Consider the following 26,767-nt stretch of genomic DNA (forward strand, 5'->3'; position numbering starts at 1 on the left):
GCATGGAAGAGGGGCAACCGGGACAGAATCTGGCACCCCAACCGGGACTAGAACCTGGTGTGCCGGCGCACAGGTGGAGGATTAGCCTATTGAGCCGTGGTGCCGGCCAATAGGAGAATCTTTTAAAGTAGATTATATATGAGCCATAAATAATATGAATAAATCCACCAAAGCATTTTTAGAATATATATTTCTCACTGGTATCATAGTAAGCTGTTGTCACCAAATGAGGAATTTAATTGACTTCCATTCTCATTGTCATAGATCTTAAATTAAAGGATAAGGAGAAAATAATGGATGATTGTATAAACAGAATCAAATTCCATGTTCTGAAATCACTAGAAAGGACTGAGGAGATGGGGCCAGCTTTAAAGGCTTCCATTTTAATGTCTTGGACTTCTTGGGACTAAATGGCATTTGCTCACATGCTCTTGGGTTATGCAAATTGTGCATTTATAATAAGAGTGATTTTATGAACATTTAAGAAATATTCATAGTACATTTTTGTTAGAAACTGTATGAATCAGCCAAGTCAATGGTATACTGGTATACTGGTTCTGTTTGAAAAAATCAATAGTGAATTTTCAAAAATTTAGACATCTATCTGGTTCAACAAATGACAAAATATGGATAATAACTCTTGTTCCTTGTATAATTTCATCTTCTACTTTGCACACATCCATATTTTGTCAGGAAGGGCATAAGGTGCCACAAGGCAACATTTGTCACCTTCTACATCTTACAAAGAAATTAGCTCCATTAAAAACTGGGAGGTAGTAAAGATTAATTTACATTCACTTTTAAACAGCTCTGTAACAAAAGCATTAGTATTCTAAGGATATTTGACTTCTTTGAAAATGTTGTTACCCAAAATTAACTATTTGAGCCTTAGCTGAAACAAAACTGTGTACTTTTGATGTTCATATAGATTATCTTAATTATCAAAGAAAGAGCTAGCTTGGGGCCCACGCTGTGGTTTGGTATGCTAAGCATCCACTTGTGATGCCAGCATCCAGTATGGGCACCAGTTCATGTCTCGGCTGCTCCTCTTCCTATCCAGCTCTCTGCTTAGGGCCTGGGATAACAGTGGAAGATGGCCCAAATACTTGGGCCACTGCACCTGCGTAGGAAACCGAGAAGAAGCTCTTGGCTCCTGACTTTGGATCAGCCTACATCCACCCATTGCAGCCATTTTGGGAGAAGTGAACCAGGGGATGGAAGATCTTTCTCTGTGTCTCTCCCTCAGGCTGTAACTCTAACTCTAACAAAAATCTCTTTTTAAAAAAAGGAGCTAGGTAACATTTTATTAAGAAAATTACATCAAGTTGTACCTATGAAGACTATTCACATTCACAATATACAGTTTAAAAATTTAAATTATATATGTGTGTGTGTATGTATTCAATGAAACCTCACTTAAGTGAGATTTTAACTATTTCTTCTAAGATGTTCTGTACTCAACTAGCGTATGTTTACTATTTACTTGTTGATTCTTTATTTAGTGGAAAATTAAGCTCTGCAATGTTAATTAAAAATATGTCATCATGGCCGGCGCCGCAGCTCACTAGGCTAATCCTCTGCCTGCGGCGCCAGCACCCTGGGTTCTAGTCCCGGTTGGGGCGCCAGTTCTGTCCCGGTTGCTCCTCTTCCAGTCCAGCTCTCTGCTGTGGCCCGGGAAGGCAGTGGAGGATGGCCCAAGTCCTTGGGCCCTGCGCCCACATGGGAGACCAGGAGAAGCACCTGGCTCCTGGCTTCAGATCAGTGCAGCGCACTGGCCACAGCAGCCATTTTGGGGTGAACCAACGGAAAAGGAAGACCTTTCTCTCTGTCTCTCTCTCTCTCTGTCATAAATAAATAAATAGATAGCTAGATAGATAGATAGATAGATAGAAGTATGTCATCACAAAAGCTAAAAAGAGGCACCCGGACTGTGGCATAGTGGGTAAAGCCTCTGCTGCAGTGCCAGCATCCCATATGAGTGCCAGTTCACATCCTGGCTACTCCTCTTCTGATCCAACTCTCTGCTATGGTCTGGGAAAATCAGTGGGAGATGGCTCAAGTCCTTGGACTCCTGCACCCATGTAGGGGACCTGGAGGAATCTCCTGGCTTCTGATTTCAGATCGGCGCAGCTCTGGCCATTACAGCCATCAGGGGAGTGAACAAGCGGGTGGAAGACCTCTTTCTCTCTGCCTCTGCCCCTCTGTGACTCTGACTTTCAAACAAGTAAATAAATATTTTTTAAAAAAAGCTAAAAAGAATAAAAAAGGAAAGAGGAAGGAAGAAAGAAAGGGAGAGGCAGGGAGGGAAAATAGGAGAAAGGAAAAATTCTATCCTTAAATTTGTATCTATGAACTACATCGAATCTATATTAATTAATATTACATTAACATGAAAAAAATAAAGCATCAGAAAAACCAAGATGCCCTGTCCTTCACCACATCTCCCCATATTTTTAAAAATTATTGAGGCTATAAGAATCAAAGTGAATGATTTCTCTCATTTTCTCATTCAGTAGTTTCTCTTAGCTCCAGCTGAAGCTTCCAGGCTGTGTTCCTGCCTCTTAGAGTTTGTGCAACCATGGGCTGCTTAGAAACAGGAAGCCTCCCAATTCTTGGGAACAGCTATGTGTCTGAGTTCTCAGTGCCAGCTTTTCAAAGTCAAGTCTTCCAAGGTTTTATTCTCTTCCCATCTCTGATTCAGCCTGTGTATTTACTGTTAGAGTAACATTTTTGTCGAGTATTGCTTGCCTTGCTTACCTCTCGTGCACAGAGATCTTCCCATTCCACCCTTCCTCCTCTGAAGTGAGCTGCCTGCTCAGCCTGCACTCAGTGTAGTGCTCTTAATTGCATTCATTCCAGCAATAGTAGGGTTAATGAACATCAGGCAGCACATGCCTTCATGAAACTGACAGTCCTATGAGTGACAGACCAAGACAAGAGCTTCATAAAGTATTTATGACTATATTTGTGCTAAAGTAATAAGAGAAAATAATGAGGGCATTATGAAAGCACAGAGCTAGAAAGAGAAATTAAGGAAAGCTGCCCTGATGTAGAGATGCTACTTCACAGCCTGCTCTGTGGTTGAGAGAGTTAGAATATGCACCAGGAGCAGAAAAGAATTTCAGGCACGGGAGTCAGAGGAAGAAAACGCCCTGCGGCACCTGTGACTAACATGCAGGGAGTGAACAGAGAGACGTGGGCCAGGATACATGCTCAGCCAGATGGCTCAGGACCTGCAACGCCATTTCAAGGATGCTGGACTTTAAATTAAAGGCAGTGGGAAGTCCGTCCTGCTTCTCCTTGCTGCTCTCCAGAAAGCATCTTAATTGACCACAGAGGCTATTAGAGACAGCAAGCGTACTAAATTAGCTCGTACAGTACAAGCGGCAGGAAAAGCAGCACACATCCGAACCAAGAAAGACACATGCAGCACAGCCCCAGCTAGTGAGGAGACGCTCCTGAGAACCTCAGAAATTGAACTACATAGAACAGTTACTTCATTCAACACAAGTGTGTGCACATGTGTTTACTAAAACTCCAGATTACCAAGAAAACAAGGCTCAGTCTGGACACCTTTTTGCAGTTGAGTTGCTGGTCACCCTCATTCCAGCTCTACCCTCTTCCCCCTGGTGTCCTGATCTGACAGTCTCTCCCCTCACAGTGTTAGGAACTTAGTATGTCTGATAGATCAAAGTGCGTTACAGTGGAAGTGCCAGTCTTGTGATGCCCTCTCCCAGACCCCTTATATCCAGGGTGTTATGCGTGGTTAGCCCCATAAGCATTCTGGTTCTTAGAACCCAGAGCCAGGAGTGGCGCATTTATGAAGGATTAGTGCAGAAATCTCTGCCTAGAAAGTTTCCAAGATCCTGTTGCAAATAACTCTTGACCAGTGTTACAGAGAAAAGCTGCATAATTAGCTTAAACTTTTAAACTAAAAAACACCTGACTGTTATTCTGTGTAATTGGGATTTACACATGTCATAGATAACCCCCTAAACTGGTCAGAGGAATGCTATAATCCCCCCCAAACCAGGTCCTCTCTGCGGCCACAATAAGCCAACTACTGATAGCAGGGCAGTGAAACAAAGAATTTGTTGCAAAGCAGAAAACAAGGAGCCAGGCACATTTCATTTAATCCCCAGGCATCCTGAGGGTTGGGTTTAAAGTTTCTTATGGATTGAAGCTGGGACTAATAGGTGCATGTATAGGTTATATCCAAGTTCCTGATTGGTCTGCAGTGCTTATGGTCCTACTTTGATTGGCTGGTGATATTTTGTCTAAGGAATTTTGATGATGGTAAAGTGAGGCTTCAGTCAGTGTGGGGGCTGCAGGCAGGTGGTAGCTGCTTTTTGCTAGAGACCTTGGCTTTCTGGAAAAGAAACCATGCAGGACAAGACCAAATATCTAGATGTTATCTGTAGGAGAGGTAGATGACCTCATGAATCTTGTGTTTAGGGACTCTGAAGAACCAGCCGTGCCATCCCCGTAATTCTGAGAGTTAATTTTCTTAGGAGGTTGATTTGCAATCATAAAAGCCAGGCAAGGAAACTTTAAGCTAAGGGAGGGAGGCTGGGAGATCATGGGCCACTAGGACCTGCTGGCATCTAGCATCTGCATCCAAGGCACTATGTAGGAGCTCAGTTTCACACAAACATTAATATTAAACACACACACACACACACACCTTTGTCATACTTTAATGATATATTTGTAAATCCAGAGTTATCACCATTTTTTCTTGGGTGGAGGTGAGAAATCCAGTCCTGTATTCATTCTTCACCATCACAAACAGTCTTGCCCCTACACAGCTCCATGTAACATTGGCCTAATTCTGAAGTTTGGATCAACTGAGGCACAGGAAGTCTTTAGAGGCCCTGTCATCCAGAGGTCCCATGAGCTTGGCTGTTCTGCAGGCTATCGGTGCACCTTGAAGAACAATAATTCACATTTGACACATTTTCCGACACACAGTACCATGGAGCAATGACTTGCTTGTGTGGACATTTCTGTGGACTCTTGTGATCATGATGATCACTTGTGAATTCCAAGATTCTCATCGTTCCATGCTCCCCTAAACCTGACACTCCAAATTCTTTTCTTGAAAGGTACTCTAGAGAGGTTTTACCGGAGCCTGGCTCGAAGAAGTAAATTTCTATATCAGAAAAAAGAAAAACGTATCTAACCAGGAACCCCGAAGTATCGTTGCAGGGGTTGATTTTCAGACTTCACTAGGCAGCCTTGGGACCTGGCTGTCTTCTGAGTTTCATTGTTCTGGCCAAGTGGCAAAGTGGTACAGAAGCCTATCACTTATGGGAAAGTAATGATAAGAAATTTTGTGGTGTGGCTCCTTTATTTACATAGCTTTCTTGTTTCCAGCTGAAATGTTAAGCCAGTTCTGGCTTGAATTTGAAAGGCCTGATATGTGACTATGTGAGAGATAGAACTGATGCATGTTGCAACCCTAAAAACTCAATAGCTCATAACTGGAAGAGAGTAACTCTTAGTTTGATTTCTGCACTAGTTGAGCTCAAAGGATACCACTCGATGCATATGGTAAACTTAGTCCCAGAATCCCTTGTAACAGCTTTCGGGAGCTTTTAAAGAATGTTTTTTTCGTGGTTACTTCTCCCAGTGCCTAATCATTTCCAGGTGGCAGTTTAGACTCATTAAGTCTTTGAAGTCACTAAAGTGCTATTAAATGCATCACTGCCTTAGTGCATTGAATGATAGTGAAATGGTGGCAGCTTGTCTGTGTGCCCAGCACCTGCAGGAAATGGCTTGAGTACCCGTAGGCAAAAAAAAAAAAAGGCTTTGTTGAAAAAGAACAGCTTGTTCAGTCTGGGACACTTAGCCTCTTGCTTATTAGCCTTTGCTGTGTTCTTACCAGGTCCAGGAACACTTTTTTTTTTTTCATAAATGGAGCGGCACTGAAGTGGGGATCTGGAGCACTTGCTTTCAATATTCAGAGAGTCAGAGTGGACACACGAGTGCTTCGGAAGATTCACTTTTACAGTGTCTAAAGTGTGCCCACGTGGGTGTCAGTGCCATTTGGCTACAACTACGTTGTTCTTCTTTGTATACCCGTGACTGTGCCTAGCACTGTGTCATAGAGTGGAGGTGGCTTCAAGTAGAGGCATCATGAATCAGAGAAACACAATGTGTGTGTGTGTGTTTATTTGTGTGTTTATTTGCTCCATTTATAAGCCCTGATGTGAGGGGAATTATATCTCAAAAATTGGCTTTGTTTTCTGGTTTTCTGAACAGGCCCATTTTCTACATAATTGCGTTGTATATCACATTGTCTTTTATACTAGAGTAAAAATAATATAGCATAATAAAAGAATGTGATATTTTAATTGAGTTAGTGTAGTTTATTATGGTACTGGCTTTTTGGCATCAGAAAATTCCCAGTAGCGTGCACTTTGTTTCCACACACTTTGGTTTGCTCGTGACTCTTATGTTTTAAAAACTCTTCACTATTTTTAGCAGAGGATCACCCCATTTATTTTTCTTAAGATTTATTTATTTATTTGAAAGACAGAGGCATATATATGTGTGTGTATATATATATATATATATATATATAGAGAGAGAGAGAGAGAGAGAGAGAGAGGTCTTCCATCTGCTGTTTCACTCCCCAGATGGCCACAACAGCTGGAGCTGTGCCAATTTGAAGCCAGGAGCTTCTTCTGGGTCTCCCACATGGGTGCAGGGGCCCAAGCACTTGGGCCGTGCTCCACTGTTTTCCCAGGCCATAGCAGAGAGCTGGATCAGAAGTGGAGCAGCTGGGACTTGAACCAGCGCCCATAGGGGATGCCGGCATTGCAGGCGGCAGCTTCACCTGCTACGCCACACTGCTGTCCCCCCATCTAGATGATCTTTGATATGTGGTGAATTGCAATTTCAAAGATTCTTCTATCATGTGCGTCAGATGAAGGTTCTGATATTATAATAATATCAAAATAATTTTCCATATTTACTTCTATTATATTTGACCATATTAATAATGTAATGAAAGCCAATTATTACCTACATTGATTCAGATGTATAGGCTAACTCAGAGTATAGACTGGCTAATTCTAATCAGAAAGCTGTTGAGATTGTAGGAGTTGATGTCTATGGAAATTTCAGTGTCTGAAATTTTTGCCACTAACCCTCTGTAGTGGAATATTCCTGGAGGGTAGTTAATAAAGAGATTCCTGTATGAGCCACCTCATGGTCTTCAGGAATTACTGAGAGGTATCTAATACTCAAATTTGGGTTGTGTTCTCTGCTGGCATTTAGCAGATACTGTAGTCAATAATATTAATAAAGTGCACTTGGCAGCAGGATGAAGAGACTAAATGCTTGGACTGAAGGTCAGTCAGATTGGCCTGTTTGAATTCCACCTCTGCAATCTAACATAAAGCCTCACTTTCTGCTGGCACCACGGCTCAATAGGCTAATCCTCTGCCTGCAGCGCCGGCACCCCAGGTTCTAGTCCCCGTTGGGGCGCCAGATTCTGTCCCGGTTGCTCCTCTTCCAGTCCAGCTTTCTACTGTGGCCCAGGAAGGCAGTGGAGGATGGCCCAAGTGCTTGGGCCCTGAACCCGCATGGGAGACCAGGAGGAAGCACCTGGCTCCTGGCTTCAGATCGGCACAGCGTACCAGCCGTAGCGGTCATTGGAGGGTGAACCAACGGAAAAAGGAAAACCTTTCTCTGTCTCTCTCTCTCTCTCTCTCTCTCTCTCTCTCTCTCTGTGTGTGTGTGTGTGTGTTTCTGTCTAACTCTGCCTGTCAAAAAAAAAAAAAAAAAAAGCCTCACTTTCCTTGTTTGTGAAATAGGGGCAGTAACGTCACCTGATCTGAGGACTAAATAAGATCATGAAAGAATAGGAATTGGAATAGTAGGTTTCCATGAGTGATATTTAAGAGTTATTTGGGTCTAAGGAGTCCTAGGGAGGTAGTGTAGAATGGTGACTAAGTATGCCACCTCAAAGAGTACAAATCCCGGATCTGCACTTACCGGCAAAGTGGTCCCAACTGTATTAGTTTCCTATAGTTGTTGTAACAAATTATCAAAAAGTCAATGACTTAAGACAACATCAATGTGTGACCTTACAGTTCTGGAGGCCCAGAAATCACAAGTGAGCTTTGTGATGCTAAAATTGGTGCATCAGCAGGGCTGCTTTCCTTCTGGCAAGTCTAGAGGAGAGTCCATTTCCTGGCCTTTCAGCTTCTAGTAGCCACCTGCGTCCTTGATTTATGGGTTCATCCTCCATGTTCAAAGCTTCTCTCTTCCCCTTACAAGAGCTTTTATAATTATACTGGGCCCACTCAGAGATCCAGTATAATCTCAGCATCTCAAAATCCTTAATTTGATCACTCTGCAAAGTTCCTTTGGCCACGCAAAAAAAAAAAAAAAAAAAAAAAAAAAAAAAAAAAAAAAAAAATTCACAATTTCTGGGTATTAGGATATGGGCCACTTTTCTATCTACCTCAGCAGTCTTTGTTTTCTCATCTATAAATCAGGGTAATATAATATAGTTAATCTCAGAGTTAAGATAAAGAATAAATAAAGTAATCCATGTAAAATGCTTAGTCCAAAGCCTACTCGCACACGGGATGCACTTAATAAATGTTGATTATTATTTTCACATTGAGTGAATAAATCTCAGAGCCCCATCCTGCTCTACAACCCAGGCATTCATGCCTCTGCCTGAGCAGGATAATTCAAGGGGCCAGGGTGATCCAACCCTGAAAAAGAAGGCTCGCTCCCATCAGTTATTCTTCCCCAAATTCTTGGCAATAACCAGTTTAAAACCATGGCATTCTCAAGAAACAGATTTCTCCTAGTCTTTCCTTAATTTCAGTCAAAATTCCCTTCAACGGAGGGTACAGAACTAAGAGCCCTATAATTCACAGGAACAGATCCAGAGGCAAGACATAAGGGCTGCCTCTGTTTTTTCTCTTTCCATTCTGCACTTCAGTGGTGCCAGTCATCCCTCATCTAGGGGAAGGGACCATGGTGTGCAAAATGCCATTGTTTGCTGCTGGAGATCTTGCAGCCATAACTTTTGGCTGCTCATGCACTCTGCCTGTTTCTTTTCCATGTGGCCTATTTAATTTTGGCATCTGCATTCATTAACCCCATATTCTTGGCTATGCTTTTATTGGATAGCAGTCATCAGAATCCCTACAATATTATGATCACTTGCTAAGTTGTTTTGTATTATATAAAAAGGCTTAGAATTTTACCACTGAGGGAAATTTAAATTGGGAAAGGAAAAAAATAGCATAATATTAATTAAATTAATGATGACCAAAATCAGTTCACTCATTAAACTAGACTGAAAAGTTGTATAGTTTTAGATATATGTTTATTAAGGAATGAAATAGATTCTATTGCAATCTAGAACTTTTTAACAGAAATATGTATTCAGAAGATAAGTCTATTTTGGTTCAATTTTTTTTAACATTTTATTTCAGAATCACTTTAAATTTGCAAAACAAAAACTGTGAGGTAGCAATACAAAAAGTTTCCATATATCCCCCACTCCATTTTTCCTATTCCTATCTCATATTAGTATTTTTGTCACAATTAATAAACAGCACCCAATTCCCCCTCTTTTTTTCATCTAAATCCTTTTACCTCACCCACCACTCTCAGCCTCTAGTAATCAACATTCTGTGTTCAGATTCAGTTATTCTTTTATTTATTTAGTTTTTGGCTCCCACATGTAAAGGAGAATATGTGGCATTTGTCTTTCTCTGTCTGGCATGATGTCCTCCAGTTCCATCCATTTTGCTGCAAATGACAGGATTTCATTCTTTTTTATAGCAGAATAGTATTCTGCTGTGTATATATACCACTTTTTTAAAGATTTATATATTTATTTGAAAAGCAGAGTTGCAGAGAGAGAGGGAGAGTCAGAGAGAGAGAGAGATCTTCCATCTACTGGTTCACTCCCCAAATGGCCTCAATAGCCAGGATTGGACCAGGCTGAAGCCAGGAATCAGAAGCTTCTTCCCAGTCTCCCACATGTATGCAGAGGATGAATTACTTGGGCCATATTCTGCTTCTTTCCCAGGTGCATTAGCAGGGAGCTGGGTTGGAAGTAGAGAAGCTGGAACTCCAACCAGTGTCCATATGGGATGCTGGCATTGCAGGCAGCAGCTTAACCTGCTATGTAACAACACCAGCCCCTTTATCACATTTTTAAATCTATCCATCTGATGGTGGACACCTTAGTTGATTCCATATTTTGGCCATTGTGAACAGTGCTGCTCTAAACATGCTATAAAAATGTTGATTTTATATCCTGTGACTTTATTGAATTGGTTTGTCAGTTCTAACAGCTTTTTGGTTTTTCCATGTGCAACATCATGTCATCTGCAAACATGGATAGTTTTACTTCCTCCTTTCCAATTCTGATGCATTGTATTTCTTTCTCCTTCCTAACTCTTCTTGCTAACTTCCAATACTATATTGAATGAGAGTGGAGAAAGTAGACATCCTAGTCTTATTACACATTTAAAGGGAAATGCTTTCAACTTCTCCCCATTCAGTATGATATTGACTGTTGATTTGTCACATATAGCCTTTATAGCTTTGAGGGGTTTTTTTTTTCCTTTTATAAAAAAGATTTATTTATTTATTTATTTATTTGAGAAGTAGAATTGCTGACAGAAAGAAGGAGAGACAGACAGAAAGGTCTTCCATCCACTGGTTCACTCCCCAAATGGCTGCAATGGCCAGAGCTAGACCAATCCAAAGCCAGAAGCCAGAAGCTTCTTTTGGGTCTCCCATGTGGGTGCAGGGGCACAAGCACTTGGGCCATCTTCCACTGCTTTCCCAGACCATAAACAGAGAGCTGGATTGGAAGCGGAGCAGCAGGGACTTGAACTGGCACCTATATGGGATGCTGGCACCACAGATGGAGGCTTAACCCATATGCCACAGTGCTGGCCCCAAGGTTTGTTCCTTCTATACCTAAGTTGTTCAGGGTTTTTATCATGAAGGGAAGTTGAATCTTATCCAGTGCTTTCTCTGTGCATTTAGTGAAACAATCACATAGGTTTTGTTCTTCATTCTGTTGATGTGACTTACTACATTTATTGATTTGCAAATATTAAGGTACTCTTGCATCTCTGGGATAAATCCCATTTGATGGTGATTATGATCTTTTTGATGTAGTGTTAGATTCAGCCTGCTAAAATTTTGTCGAGAATGTTTCTTATCTATTTATTTGAAAGACAGAGTTACAGAGAAAGAGGGAGATACAAAGAAAAATCTTCCACCCATTTTTCACTCCCAAAATGGCTGCATTGACCAGGACAGGGCTAGACCTAAGCCAGGAGCCAAGAGCTTCTTCCAGGTCTCCCATGTGGATGCAGGGACCTAAGCACCTGGGCCATTTTCTGCTACTTTCCCAGGTATATCAGCAGGGAGCTAGATCAGAAGTGGAGCAACTGAGACATGTGCCAACACCTATACGAGATGCTGGCATCACAGGCAGTGGCTTCACATACCATGCCACAACGCCAGTCCAACCCCTGAAAATTTTTGTATCTGTGTTGATCAAGGATATTGGTCTGTAGTTTTCTTTTTCTGTTGTGTCTTTGGTTTTAGTATCAGAGTGATTCTGACCATATAAAAATTTTGGAAGAATTCTATCCTTTTCAATATGTTGAGATAGTTTGAAAACTAGTGGAGCTAGTTCTTATGTCAGCGTTCTCTAGAATCCAGTGATCCAAGCCATCAGGTCCTGGATTTTTCTTTGATGGAAGACTTTTTTCTATTTTGTCCATTGAGTTTTCATTTGTGCACATACTATATCAATAGAAAAAAATCCCAGGAGTTTCCCTCCTGTGTATTTTCATCTTGCTTCTTCATGGTGCTTAACCTCAATGAGGTGGTCAGTTCAGTGAAACCAAACTGACAGGATAGGAGCAGATTATTCCGCCATTTTTTTAGATCCTTCAGTTGCACATCAATTCTGGGACTGATCCTGTAAGGTTCCCAACAGTTTTCCTGGATCTGTAATCATCATTTTTTTAAGATTTATTTATTTGTTTAAAAGTCATACTTACGGCCGGCGCCGTGGCTCAACAGGCTAATCCTCCGCCTTGCGGCGCCGGCACACCGGGTTCTAGTCCCGGTCGGGGCACCGATCCTGTCCCGGTTGCCCCTCTTCCAGGCCAGCTCTCTGCTGTGGCCAGGGAGTGCAGTGGAGGATGGCCCAAGTGTTTGGGCCCTGCACCCCATGGGAGACCAGGAGAAGCACCTGGCTCCTGCCATCGGAACAGCGCGGTGCGCCGGCCGCAGCGCGCTACCGCGGCGGCCATTGGAGGGTGAACCAACGGCAAAAGGAAGACCTTTCTATCTGTCTCTCTCTCTCACTGTCCACTCTGCCTGTCAAAAAAAATAAAAAATAAAAAAAAATAAAATAAAATAAAAGTCATACTTACAGTGAAAGAGGGAGATACAAAGAGAGAAAGGAGAGAGGTCTTCCATCTTCTGGTTCACTCCCCAAATGGTTGCAACAGCCAGAGCTGGGCCAAGCTGCACGCAGGAGCTTCATCTGGGTCTCCCACGTGAGTGCAGAGGCCCAAACATTTGGGGCATCCTCTGCTGCCTCCCCAGGCCATAAGCAGAGTGTTGGATCAAAAGAGGAGCAGCTAGGATACAAACTTGCCCTGTATGAGATACCAGCACTGCAGACGACGACAACCTCCTACACCACAGCGCCAGCCCCTAACAATATTTTCAGATTCCCCAACGTAACCATTCTTTCTCATCACAGTTAGAAACCTGTCGATGACTTTGGATTGCAGCCTAATAAGACCTGACATCAGTCTCTGTTTTCGGCATGGTTGATGCTCTTGAGAGCATGGGCCTGGACATTCATGTATGCCATTATGGCAATCCGGAAAGATGGTGCGAAGAGCAATGAAAGACTTAATTACTGCTTCAATCTGAAGCAGTAGATTTTCTCCATCTTCTTGATATAATCTTTGTAGGTTATATATGTCCAGGAATTTATTTATTTCTTCAAGGTATTCTAATTTCCTAGCCAATAATTGTTCATGTTAGTTTCATATGACCTTTTGTGTTTCCCTGTATCAGTTATAATGTCTCCTTTTTCATCTTTCATTTTATTTGAGTTTTTTCTATTTTTTCTTCATTAGTCTGCTGAAGATTTGTTTATCTTCTCAAACAACTTTTCATCTTGTTGATATTTTGCATTTTTTATTTTGATTTCATTTATGTTTACTCTGATTCTTATTATTTCTATCCTCCTGCTAATTTGGGGTTTGATTTCTTCTTATTTTTGTAAGTCCTTGATATTTACCATTAGATTTAAGATTTTTCTATCTTTGAGTGTGTAAGTATTTATCTCTATAAACTTCTTTATACTGCTTTTGATGTATCCTATAGATTTTGATATGTTGTATTTTCATTTTCATTTACTTCAGAATCTTATTTCCTTTTTAATTTCTTCAATAATTCAATGGTCATACAGTAGCATGTCATTTAATTTCCATGTATTTGTAAATTTTCTGTTGTTATTGATTTCTAGTTTCATGCTTTTGTGATCAGAGAAGACACATGGTATGATTTCAGTCTTTTTAAATTTACTGAGACTTGATTTGTAGCCTAATATATGGCCAGAAAATGTTCTATGTGCTTCTGAGAAAAATAAGTATTCTCTAGCTATTGGGTGAAATGATCTGTAAATGTTAGCTCTATTTATTCAACACTGTGGGACAACTCTGATGTATCATTGCTGATTTTCTTTCTGGATGATCTGCCCACTAATGACAGTAGGATGTTGAAGTTCCCTACTATTATTGTGTTAGGGTGTACTTCACCCTTTAGATATAATAATATTTGCTGTATCTCTGCAGGTGGTCTTGTACTGATGCATATATATTTATGATTGTTATATATTCTTGCTGAATTAATTATTTCATCAATGTATTTGTCTCTTTTTTACAGTATTTGATTTGAAGTCTGTTTTTATTTTATGTGAGTTTGGTTACTCCTGCTCATTTTTGGTTCTCATTTGCATACTAAATATTTTTCCAACTCTTCATATTCGGTCTATGTGTTTCTTTAACTGGGAAATGAATTTCTTGTAGGAAGCATGTAGTTGGGTCTTGTTTTTTGTTTCTTTGTTTTAAATCATTCAGCCAATTTTTCTTTTGACTTGGGAATGTAATACATTTACAATCAAGGTTAATATTGATAAGAACTAACTCTAACATTTTGTTGATTGGTTACTGATTATATCTGCTCTGTTAGTGAATTTTGTATTGTCATGTGTTTTCATAATCTTTCATGCTGTTTACTTCTAATGTAGGACTCACTTCAAGGATTTCTTATAATGCTGGTCAGGTGGTGGTGAATTCTCTCAGATTCTGCTTGTCTGGGAAATACCTTATTTCACCTTTACTTCTAAAGTGCAGCTTTGCTAGATATAATATTCTTGGTCAAGAGTTTTTTTTTTCTTTCAAGACCTTAAATATACCATCTCACTCTCTTCTGGCTTGTAAGGTTTCTGCTGAGAAATCTGCTGTTAGTCTGATTTTCCCTTATATGTAACTTGAAGTTTTCCTCTTATCATCTTTAGGATTCTCTCCTTGTCCTTAAATTTTGAAAATCTCACTGTAATATTTCTCATAGAAGGTCTTTGTTTGAGCCTTGTTGGGATCCTTTGAGTTTCCTATATCTGAATATCCATACCTTTTTTAATACTTTTGAAGTTTTCAATTATTTTTTCATTCAGCACATTGTAGTGACATTTTCCTTCTCTTCTCCTTCAGGTACTCCTATGATGTGGATATTTGTTCACTTAACAATATCTCCTATGTTGTATGGACTTTCTTCATTCTTTTTAATTTCTTTCTCTTTATTTATTTCCGACTGGGTTATTCCAAAAGTCTTGTCCTCCAGTTCAGAAATTCTTTCTTCTATGCTGTTTTTGAAGCTCTCATTCACATTTTTTTTATTTTATCAATTGAAGTTTTCTGCTCTAAAATTTCTGTTTCTTTTTAAGTATTTCTATATCTTAATTGAATTTCCCATTCATTGTGTCTATTGTTTTGTGCTCATTTTTTTAAACTGTGTGTCTGTACTCTCTTGCATCTCGTTGAATTACGTTAAGATCCTTATGTTGAATTTTTTCAGGCATTCCATAGGTTTCCTTCAGATCAGGATCCGTGTCCCGAGAACTGTTACATTCTTTAGGAAGAGTTATGCTTCCTTGCTTCTGCATTTCCTGTGTGCCCACATTGATGACTGCACGTCTGGTACAATGATTCCTTCTGTAACAGAATAATTTTGATGGGAAGGACTTGCTTAGATGAAGTGTGGGGTGTCACTTAAGTTGTGGCCTTGACATTGGTTCTAGGAGAGTCCAGAAATCACCTCTGAGTGATTGTCTCAGTGAGAGTAAGTGTCAGCAGTGTCTTCAAGGGCCACAGTTGTCTAGTCTGTAGCAGTTTGTGGAGTTGGTAGTATGACTTTGAGTTGGACAGGAACTTCTAAAGGTGTGCAGCTTTAGTCCCCAGAGACTTTGTTATCAATCACGTTAGTGTTGCTGATGGCTGTAGTCACATATTTTTAGTGCTGCAGGACACTGAAGGATCTGTACTTTTGTCCCTCCAGGCAAGCCTGAGCGATGCTGTGATTTGTGGCACCAATAGTTATGGCCCTCGGACCGTATGATGTGGATAGGACTTTTCACAGGTCCTGTGGTAAGAGCCACAGAAGGGGCTTCCTTAGGTCTGGTCCTCTGGGATTATATATGGGCTGCTGCTGGTGACTAGCCCCAACAAGTCAAGAGGAACTTCTCTAGATTGCACAGAGAAAGCAAATATGGATCCAGGACTTCACCCAGAACTTCTGCAGCTGCCACATTCACAGGACTGGCTTTCTGCCCTGGAAAGGGCCTGGCTGCCTCTGGTAGTGACTGGGCTGCTTGCTTCCCCTTATGACAGGTAGAGTTTAGCACCTTCTCAGGAGTAGCTCAGGTCTGCTGCTTTGGGTGCACAGGGAGGTCATGTGGGTTTTTTTGTTTGTTTGTTTTGGCATAAAGTAGTCACTCAGACTCCAGTCAACTTTCCAGGCTTGATTTAAAGTCATCAAAGACTGTGCTAGGGCTACCTGTCTGCAGCAGTGGCAGGGGACCAAGCATGTTTTGCTCATCTCTTCACAGCAATACGGAGTCCCCCTGCAGGGGGACAGGGGAAGCAGCTGTGGGTGCTGGCAGTGAGTGACATGCTTAGTTCCTTTCTCTCTACTGGCCTTAGAGTGTCTGTGCTGTTTGCAGATCTCATCACTTCCTTAGTTAAGGTTTTCTGAGTCTCCTCAAGTTCCAATATTTTATATATAGAACGCTTTTCCTGGCAGGATGGTATCATGATATAGAATTCATGAGATTTATTATCTAAATAAATTTTCAAAACGTAAGAGTCAGTAATGAGGAAAGGAATGCTGAACAAAGGTTTAGTAGACACACTGTCTCCTCTTTTCTTACACTTCTCATTTTGGATTTGGGACCATATTCTCTTCCTCCGCTTTCATTTTTGTTCTGAATTGGTAAATACACATGGTAGTGATATTGACATGTTCCCACCTACTTGTCTTAGCCCTCATCCAACATTTGCCCTCCATTTCCCTTCTCTCAAGAGACAGTGTCCTCCTGTGGCCTCCGAAGGGTGTCACTCACCCTGCCTTCCAGAAAACATGCAGGAGACGTTATTATTTCATTTTCCACTGAGTCAAAATTGCCACCTCTTCACTGTGTTTATCTCAAACACATATTATGGAGAAAACAGCTAAATTAATTAACCAAGATGAACTCTCTAGTTTTACAAAGGAAATTTTCATCTTAAGGGCATAAAATAAACTTCTCATGGTGAAATTTTGAGATATATCTCAATGACACATAGGAAATGGAGGAGAGGTGCTATAATGAAGATAATCTTCTGTTCCACTAAGATCATCCCAAACAAATGATCACCACTGTATGTTCATTCATTCATTCACTCATCACCCCCATGCATTTAAAAAAGGCAGCTTCGTGATCTGAGTATAGAGTTGGAGAGAGCACCATAGGATTTTCCGTGTATTATAGGGTTCACAGAATAGGAGGGTTTTTTGATTAAGCTAACCTGAGGCAGTGCTCCTCAGTACCCCCAGAGGTAGTATGATTTTGAGCCTCATATGATTGAGTTTTGATCATCACATTCCTTTCAGAACACTCATTTCACCCATACCAATTCTCTCCCCACCGCACTCTGCAATGGTTGCTAATACCGAGGAGGAGAAAGGGTGTGCTAGCAGCTGCTGGTGATCAGGAGGCCTAGATTCTGACCAAGTCAAATGAAATCATGAAAGCAAACAAAACGAAATGTCCCTACATGTCTTGCACTTTCTTATCTCAGAACAAGAGGTTCCTTCTGACTTGAAAGAACTGCTGAGAGTACTTCTTTCCAGGCCAAAAGTGTTTTTTCTCACTTTGGAAAGGCATTTTGGATTTCTTGAAGTTTGTCTCATTAGGTACCCATATTAATATATGCATACCAGACTTTGCTTATGTCTATGTATGTTTATATTACCAAAAGAATTATCCTCAACCTTGGCTTAAGGTTCATTTTAAAGTGGATTTTGCTAGCTATAGAGACATACTACAAAGCAACATAAGCATATCTATCTAATATACAAATAAGCTAATTGTTGACCTCAACCTGTATCATATGTCTATAGAACCCTATTATACATCAGGAGCACTCATGATGCGTTTCAAAAGTACAGATGCTTAGCTGCAAGTCTAAGTTTTCAGATCTATTTCAGTAGATCAAAATATTTATGTTTTTGATAAGATCTCCAAAAGAGTGTGATGGGCAGCCACAGCTGAGATCTATGATGTACACTTCAGAGCAAAGACCAAATCCCTGAAATAATGCCTCTAAGTGATCATTACACTAAAGTTGTGAGCTCATACCACTTTGAAAAAAATAAACAATTAGGAACCAAGTTCTAAGAATAGACAATGATGTTCAAAGCAAAAGACTAAGTCAGAAACCATTATAACCATTTATTTTAGTACCAGCATTTTCTTACTGTCAGGGGCTCATCTAGATAAAAGATTAGGAAGTAAAAGCAAATGCAATTATACCTTGCCTCAGGAAAGAGCTCTGAACACTTTTTTATTATATTGCAAAAGATCAGAACTAGAATATAAATCTGAAAAAGTCATATCAGAGGCCTTCCTCATTAACAGAGATGGAAATAGGCAGTTATATGCCACCAATAAATCAATTAAGGGAGGAAAAGAGCTGAAATGGACTTCATTGTAGTTATTAACTTTAGGGATTGCAGCAGTTGGTGACAGCTGAACCCAGCATTTTCTTGTCATCTACCTGGAGCACCATGGAGGAAAATAAAATATGGGAAGAGTCTCATCCTATTCAACACAAAGTCTGCAAGTCTTAAAGAGGTACAAAAGCAAAGCAGACATGGCTGAAAAACAGTACACTTTTGTGCATTTAAATTGTGAAAATGTGGAGTATGAGCTGGTGGATTTGCATGTATCTGGGTTTATATAGGTCTGGATCCTGGGAATTATTATTTTCATTTCCATTATTATTTAAGTAGGAGATTTCCATTAAAAAGTAGCACACAAAGTAATTTCCTAAGGAGGTTGGAGAGAGAGAGAGAGAGCTGTGACCTTTCTGCCTTCTCCTTTTGGTTCATTAAGCACCAAGTCCTTTTAACTTCTTTTACCAGTTTCAAAAAATCTTCATTTGCATTGATCTGGAATAAGATGGCTGGTGATGGAAATCCTTACTAGCTTTGGAATTTAATAATTAAAAGTAAATATAAAGATGTAGTCAATGTCCTGCATTGTGAGAAGATCCTTTTTTTTGTTTTGTTTTGTTTTGTTTTTTTGTTTGTTTGTTTCTGAGTATTCACTTTACCTACCTGAATCTCAAGTTCTTCCTTCAGCTATGACTTGGGAATAATAATATCTTCCTGGCTTCCTCATAGGGTTATAGGAAAAAGCATTTTATGACCCTCAGAAAGTTAGAGATGTAAAAGACCATTAGTTTAAGCTCTTATTTTTAAAACTTCTTAGACAACTTGCATAATGGAAATGTATATTATGGGTGTTGTTGGAGAAAAGATGTATCATGAGAGATAATTAAAAATGAATCTTAACGAAGAATGGGATGGGAGAGGAAGTGGGAAATGGGGTGGTTTGCGGGTGGGAGGGAGGTTATGGGGGAAAAACTGCTATAATCCAAAAGTTATACTTTCAAAATTTATATTCATAAAATAAAAGTTTTCTTTAAAAACAAAGATGTATCACGAAGGAAATAACTTGAAGATGTGATATTTTAATGGAAACTTATTTTCACTATGCTTCACTTTTCTTCTAACACTCTGTGCCCTACACTTAGGTTTAGTCTTTATTTTTCACTGGTTCCCAAACTGTCCTACTGCATTATTTCATTCTTCCCCATAACAGGGGTAAAAAGTTGGAGCCCTCCCTGTCCAGTTGTGCAAACCAATTTTAATGATTATGTTGGAAGAAGTATGCCTTGGTGACCCCACCTCACATAGTCCTTGTTGCCATGGGGGCACAAGAGTATTTCCAAATATGAGAACTCCAGAGCTCCTCTCTGCTTCCATTCTCCATGTGGCCTCAAAGTCACCAAGTCCTATGGGAGATGTCTCCCAAATATTTCTTAAATCAATCCTTTAGTACAAATCATAATAGTCTTCTTCCAAAATCATGAAAGTGTCCAACTGACTGGCCTCGTTACTTAAGCATGTGCCGCCACTCCTACTCCCCGCCTCTGCCTAAACATACTTCTACTCAGTGTGCTGGAGTATTCTTGCCAAAACGTCAATCTCTATGCATCAGCTCCATACTTTGACTTTTGGTGGCATCCATTCTCAATTGGAAGGCCCAATATTGTCTGGACACACAAATAAAGCTTTCTGAATCTGATGCCTCTTCATTTCTACACCCTCTCCACCCACACTTATTATCCAGCAGTACTGAATGACACCACGTCCGAAAATTCAACCATCTCCCTTTTAAAGCTCTGTGCCTTTTTATGATTCCATCTAACTGTAATTACCCTTCCTCTATGGTTTTCCGTCTGAAAAAAAATCCCATTTATACTTTAAAATTCTGTTCCTGAGTCCTCCTTCCTTTGATACCTCTTTCAGATCTTCCTGAAAATAAACTACTGTATTGAACAGGACATGCTTTCATTATGATAAATATTATACCAAATTATAATTATCTGTTAGAAAAATTTGTTACTCCTTCTAGGCTATGAGCTTTCCAAGGGCAAGAATTATGTCTTATTAATCTTTGGGTCTCAAGAAACTAGTAGAATATCTGACTAATGAGAGCTACTTGATAAATATTTTTAAATAAATGAATTAGATTCTTACAAGTGAAAACAACATATGTCCCATATAACACATGGAACTGAACTCTAGTAAAGGAGATATCTACAAGGCTTATTATTTATTTATCATTGTAAGCTCTTTTCACTCTTTTGACATTTATGTAATGCTCTGGAAAATTCTAAGGTTGTAAGCATCTCATCTAAATAAAGAGCACAGAAACTGGCCAAGTTAGGCTTGCTAGTGAGCCCCATGCTTTGTGACATGTAGGAGTGTCATTACAGACAGGTTATTTTTCCCTTCACCTTGTCTGTATGACTTTGGGCAATTGCTGTTATAGTGAAACTCACAGAAAGCAGAGCTCCTTGACAATTTTCATTATTTTAAGGCAAAACTGTTCTCAGTAAACGCACTCAATCCTTCTTCTACCAAAGGTTGTGTTCTCTCTTTTTAAGACAAGGAGAATGTAGTCAAGCATTATAATTCTGCTGCTGCTGATTTAATTGGAAACCCAGGAGCCCACTATCGTGTCTCTGCCTATTGGATTCACGAGCTTATTTTATCCGAGAGTCCCTCTATTGAGCCAATATAATCTATAAAAACTATTATGAGTGTGATCAATGGGTAATGAGTGACTATTCTTAATTTTATCTAACAAGGTAGCTTCCCAGGAAACTCTGAAGGTAAGATGAGAAGTGTAATATTTTTCCTTTAATATTTTTAAGTATGTTCTATGCCTCCTATTATTTCATAGTACTGGGTTTTTCCCTCTTTTCCTCATAAGGTACATATTTTACCTAGAAGTAATAAATAAGACCTATTATATAATTAATGATGGTTCATTTGTGAGTTAATTAATTAAAAATGGTGAATAGACCAAAAAAGTTGAGATCAATGTAGTTTTCATCTTTTTCAACTGTAGTTTCATGAGACATGATTTAGCTTAGCTTTAAAAGTGTGTTGTAAATTATAATAAATATGTTAATTTCTCTCATTTCATATAATTCCTGAAGCTAATACAATTTGAATGTTATTTTCTTATGATTCAGATTATAGAAATATAATTGAAAATCCATTTCATAGAAAGCAAATTTAGCTCTTTTCTCTCTCTCCTATTTTTTCCTCTTTCATTCATTTATTCAATAAATACTACCTGGCTATATGATTTATTGATTGGCTTTTACTAAGCTCTAGGCCAAATTTAAAATTTGTGAGGTTACTGCCTTCAAAACCCTTACAGAGAGGCACATAAAAAAATTAACTAAGAAAGGAGATGTCACCACAGTGCCAAATGAGTAGTACAGACAGTGAGTGCTGTGGGTTTAGATGCCAGTCTTTACCTCACTGACATTTTCAATCAGAGCTCCCCAGTCTACCATCCTTTGTGATTTATTTTTAATGGTTCTTTTCATCTTGTTCCAGCATATAGACAGATACAAGAACACATCAGAAGTTCTATTCCCTATCTCTCATGGCTTTTACTCCAATGCTCAGCCCTTGAAAGAAAAATTGGAAGCTATATCCAAAGAATTTCGTGAATGTCAGGTTATTATCTACCCACTTCCTCTGGAGTATATGAGATGGGCTTATGGGAATTAGGAAAGGGGCAATTTTCTCCAGATCTATATATCAACTAGCATATTGAAAGTCATAGTAGGAAAATACCTTAACCATGTTCAGCAGTGAACTGCTGCCTAGTTGAGGAAGCTTCATTAATAGCTCTACTCCTTTCCAACTATTATTTAGGTCAGACCCTGATTGTGAATGCAAGTGCTATCTTCTCCTGACTACATAAGCTAACATGGTTCTATGCCTTTCTTTCCCTTCCTGGCAATGGGAAAATAATACTTCAGACATAGAAGCAACTGGTGAGGCTCCTTGACCAACTAACCAATATCCTGTTCCACTCCATAGTTTTCCCAGTACCCTTGGGTGAGTCATTCTTTTTTTTTTTTAAATTAAACTTTTATTTAATGAATATAAATTTCCAAAGTACAGCTTATGGGTTACAATGGCTTCCCCCTCCCAAAACTTCCCTCCCACCCGCAACCCTCCCCTTTCCCGCTCCCTCTCCCCTTCCAATCACATCATGATTCATTTTCAATTCTCTTTATATACAGAAGATCAGTTTAGTATATATTAGGTAATGATTTCAACAGTTTGCCGCCATATAGCAACACATAGTGAAAAAAAAAAAATGCTGTTGGAGTACTAGTTATAGCATTAAATAAGAGTGTACAGCACATTAAAGACAGAGATCCTACATAATATTTTTTTTAAATTAATTTTCTATGCCATTTCCAATTTAACACCAGGGTTTTTTTTTTTTTCATTTCCAATTATCTTTATATACAGAAGATCGATTCAGTATATAGTTAGTAAAGATCACATCAGTTTGTACCCACGCAGAAACACAAAGTGTAAAAATACTGTTTCAGTACTAGTTATAGCATCACTGCACATTAGATAACACATTAAGGACAGATCCCACATGGGGTGTAAGTACACAGTGACTCCTGTTGCTGACTTAACAATTTGACACTCCTGTTCATGGCGTCAGTAATCTCCCTAGGCTCTAGTCATGAGTTGCCAGGGCTATGGAAGCCTTTAGAGTTCGCTGACTTTGATCTTATTCCAATAGGGTCATAGTCAAAGTGGAAGTTCTCTCCTCCCTTCAGAGAAAGGTACTTCCTTCTTTGATGGCCCCATTCTTTCCACTGGGATCTCACTCACAGAGATCTTTCATTTAGGTCGTCTTCTTTTTTTTTTTTTTTCTTTTCCATGGTGTCTTGGCTTTCCATGCCTACAATACTCTGATGGGCTCTTCAGCCAGATCCGAATGCCTTAAGGGCTGATTCTGAGGCCAGATTGTTGTTTAGGACACCTGGGTGAGTCATTCTTTACTCAACCATTACCTTTCAACCAATCTTCTGTTAGTAGTTGTGTGAAATTTATTCCCAAGGAATCAGCTTCTCTGCTGTTCATCTTTTTCTTTCTACCCCTATGGCTATGGTGTCCACCTTTTTCTTTCTACCTGTATGGCTACAATGACTACTTTGTGTTTTCGTTGCTTTGTTGCTGTTGTATTACAGTGTAAGCATCTGCAGGGAAGGAACTGTGAATTGATGCCTGTGGTACCCTCAAAGCTTAGTATGGTTCCTCAGGGATAGAAAGCACTCAACATTTGTAGAGTGAATGCTTAGCATTGAGAGAAATGCATTGCACACTATGGAAGTTCAGAGGAAAAACACCAGTCCCAGAAAATCACAGAGAGTTGGAGAACATTATAGAGGAAGACACACAAAAAGTAAGACCTGAAGGGTTACTGCAAGTTAGCAAGGCATAGGGCGAGGGCAATCCAGTCAGATAAGGAGCATGGACAGATGCCCAATGGTGCTCATCAAAACACAGACAATATTATGCCTGCAACTAAGCCTTTGTTAACAGTGACCAGGACTCAAAATGGAAGTCATATGTGCATATGTGTGTACATGTATGTTTGTGTGTATGAGAAGACACTTTCATTTTTGAAGCTTTAATTATATATAATTAAAAAATCATCTCCATTAACCTATAGAGCCCTTGATATTTAGCCCCAAAAACTCAACATAACTTAACAACATTTCCATTAACTTTCTCATTTTTTTCTTATTTTTCCAAAGCTACATTGTTTTTTATCCGCTTTTTTATTCTCTGTCTTAACTGTTGGAATTTTAACATAATTTCTTAAATAGTTCTACTGCAGAAGTGTAGTATGGTTAAGGAGAGAGATCTGAACCCTAACATCTTGCATAAAATTATTGTGTATTGAAAACTATTGCAAGCTTCACTCAATTTGGAAATGAACATTCAGAAAATTGCCTGTTTCTAAATTGAGGTTTGAATGTCCAAGGAACAAATGGCAGCACAATGAGATGGAAGCCACACTGGTTTAAAATCCAGCTGTCTATACCTTTAGTTCACCAAGCTCATGAGAGCTCAGTCTCATTATCTGCTCAATGGGTACATAATATCTGCTCGACAAAACTGAAAGAGGAGTATTATATGAAATAAATCATCTAATGGACAGTAGATAGTCATTTACATAGGCCATGAGGTCACTTGCTATTATAGTAATTTTTAGGTTGGAAAATAAAAATTTTATACCCCTTCTAACAACTAAACATTATATATAGAAAGAAATATGTTTAGCAACTTAGCTTAGTGCAACAAAGCTGTTTTAACATACCCTGTTTTAAATTATTTCACTCTGTTTGTGGCAAAAATATAGAAAATATGCTTACATAAAATGGTTGTTTGCCTAATTAGCATGAGGATAATGCGCATTGTAACTATTTTGTCTCACAGAATGATTGAAGATAGTGGGAAAAGAGGAAATACCATGGCAGAAAGAAGACAGCTGTTTGCAGAGATGAGTAAGTACAGAACTTTTAAGGAACAGCCTGTAGTTTCCCAATGAATACTCAGGGAAAGAAACAACTACTTCATTTTTATGGTATTTGTGCTTTTCCTTAAAATCCTAAATTCCTTGTGTAACAAGTGCATTTGTCCATTTTTGTCTCCTATTAGGTAAGAGTTAAATTATTCAGTACATTATAATTGATTTCTAAGCTGTAAACAAGCTTAAATAAAAAATGGATGGATGGATGGAAAGGAAGGGAAGGGGGAGAGGGAGGGGAGAGGGAAGGGAATGGGAAGGGGGAGGGAGATATCCACACAGAGACATTTGTGAAATACTCTCTAGAGTGTTCATCCCCGTTCACTGTCACAGTGTGGCATATTGTAGGCACCCGGCAAAATCTGTGAACTGAATCATCAACTGCCTTCCCTGCAAAATGCTGTCCTACATTCGTATGAGAAAGAGGACTTGGGCATAATTACTGAAACCAAACTGTCATGGGAAGTGACCGATAGAGGCTAATGTCACCAGCAGTAAGAAGAATTTGCCAGAGCAACAGAACATGGAGAGCAGTGAGCAAAGCTAGATTTATTAAAATACACTGCAAGGGAGCAGCTGGCGAGCAGGTCAGGTAGGATCTGACTACTGCTGCAACATGGATTGTAATCTGGGAGATATATATATCTGTGGCAGATGGCCTCTGGTGAGTGGCTTTTCTGTCACTCGAGATTTTCTTATTTCTGGGTTTTTTTTTTAAGATTTATTTATTTATTTGAAAGGCAGATTTGCAGAGAGGGAGAGAAATGTCCTCCATCTGCTGGTTCACTCCCCTGATGGCCACAACGGCCAGAGCTGTGCCGATCCGAAGCCAGGAGCCAGGAGCCAGGAGCTTCTTCTGGATCTCCCACATGGGAGCAGGGGCTCAAGACTTGAGCCATCTTCTACTGCTTTCCCAAGCCATAGCAGAGAGCTGGATCAGAAGTGGAACAGGCGGGACTCAAACCAGTGCCCATATTGGATGCCAGCACTGAAGGCAGCGGCTTTAACCCACTGTGCCGCAGTGCTGGCTGCATTCTGGGGTTTTTGAATAGGGAATTTTCTTACTGCCAGGAGGCCTGGTGACCTTCCTCCATTTAGATCTCATGTGGAGGGGGAGAATCTGTCCTACAAACCAGTTTTGGTTTTTTTGGGTTTTTTTTTTAAGATTTATTTATTTATTTATTTATTTGACAGGTAGAGTTCCAGAGAGAGAGAGGCAGAGAGAAAGGTCTTCCTTTTTCCGTTGGTTCACCCCCCAAATGGCCGCTACGGTGGTGTGCTGTGCAGATCCAAAGCCAGGAGCCAGGTGCTTCCTCCTGGTCTCCCATGCGGGTGCAGGGCCCAAGCACTTGGGCCATCCTCCACTGCCCTCCTGGGCCACAGCAGAGAGCTGGACTGGAAGAGGAGCAACTGGGACTAGAACCCGGAGCCCATATGGGATTACAGCACCAAAGACAGAGGATTAGCCAAGTGAGCCACGGTGCCGGCCCCAGTTTTGGGTTTTTGTTTTTGTTTTTGTTTTTAAGAGTACAAAGTAAAAAAAGATAGAAGGAGCTTGGAGGTGACTTGCTATCCAATGGAAATCAAACTAAGATTATATTTACTGACTCCAGTGGAGGAGTTATTAAATAAAGATGATAGGTTTAGGTTAAGTGCAGGTTGCTGTATAATTAGTTGGAAATGTCTCCCTTATAGACTGCTTCTTATTTATAAAGAAAAAGAACTGAACATGAGGGTAGAGGAGGAACATACATCTCAAATTAAATGTTATAAAGAAAAAAAAGCACAATTTTCTTATGTTCCTTTTGTCTCTCCTTCTCACATAGAAATGAGCAGGATTGAGTTGGAACCCTTTTCCCCTGAGAAAGCAGTAGACAAAATTAGCTTTCTACTGAAGATTGGAAATGATTGGCA

General features: G+C 39.7%; 1 protein-coding gene across 17 annotated transcripts in view; it reads left to right on the plus strand.

The window, feature by feature from the left end:
* The window catches only part of DTNA (dystrobrevin alpha), a 303,884-nt gene that overhangs the window by 125,352 nt on the left and 151,765 nt on the right, over positions 1–26,767 (plus strand). For all 17 annotated transcript variants that reach the window (XM_062201516.1, XM_062201515.1, XM_062201520.1 and 14 more), the window contains one exon: positions 24,763–24,830. In XM_062201516.1, coding sequence (XP_062057500.1) covers positions 24,764–24,830 — 67 coding nt within the window. In that variant the 5' untranslated portion in view covers position 24,763. The remainder of the gene's footprint in view (positions 1–24,762; positions 24,831–26,767) is intronic.

This window comes from Lepus europaeus, chromosome 9 (assembly GCF_033115175.1).
Source record: "Lepus europaeus isolate LE1 chromosome 9, mLepTim1.pri, whole genome shotgun sequence".
NCBI lineage: Eukaryota > Metazoa > Chordata > Mammalia > Lagomorpha > Leporidae > Lepus > Lepus europaeus.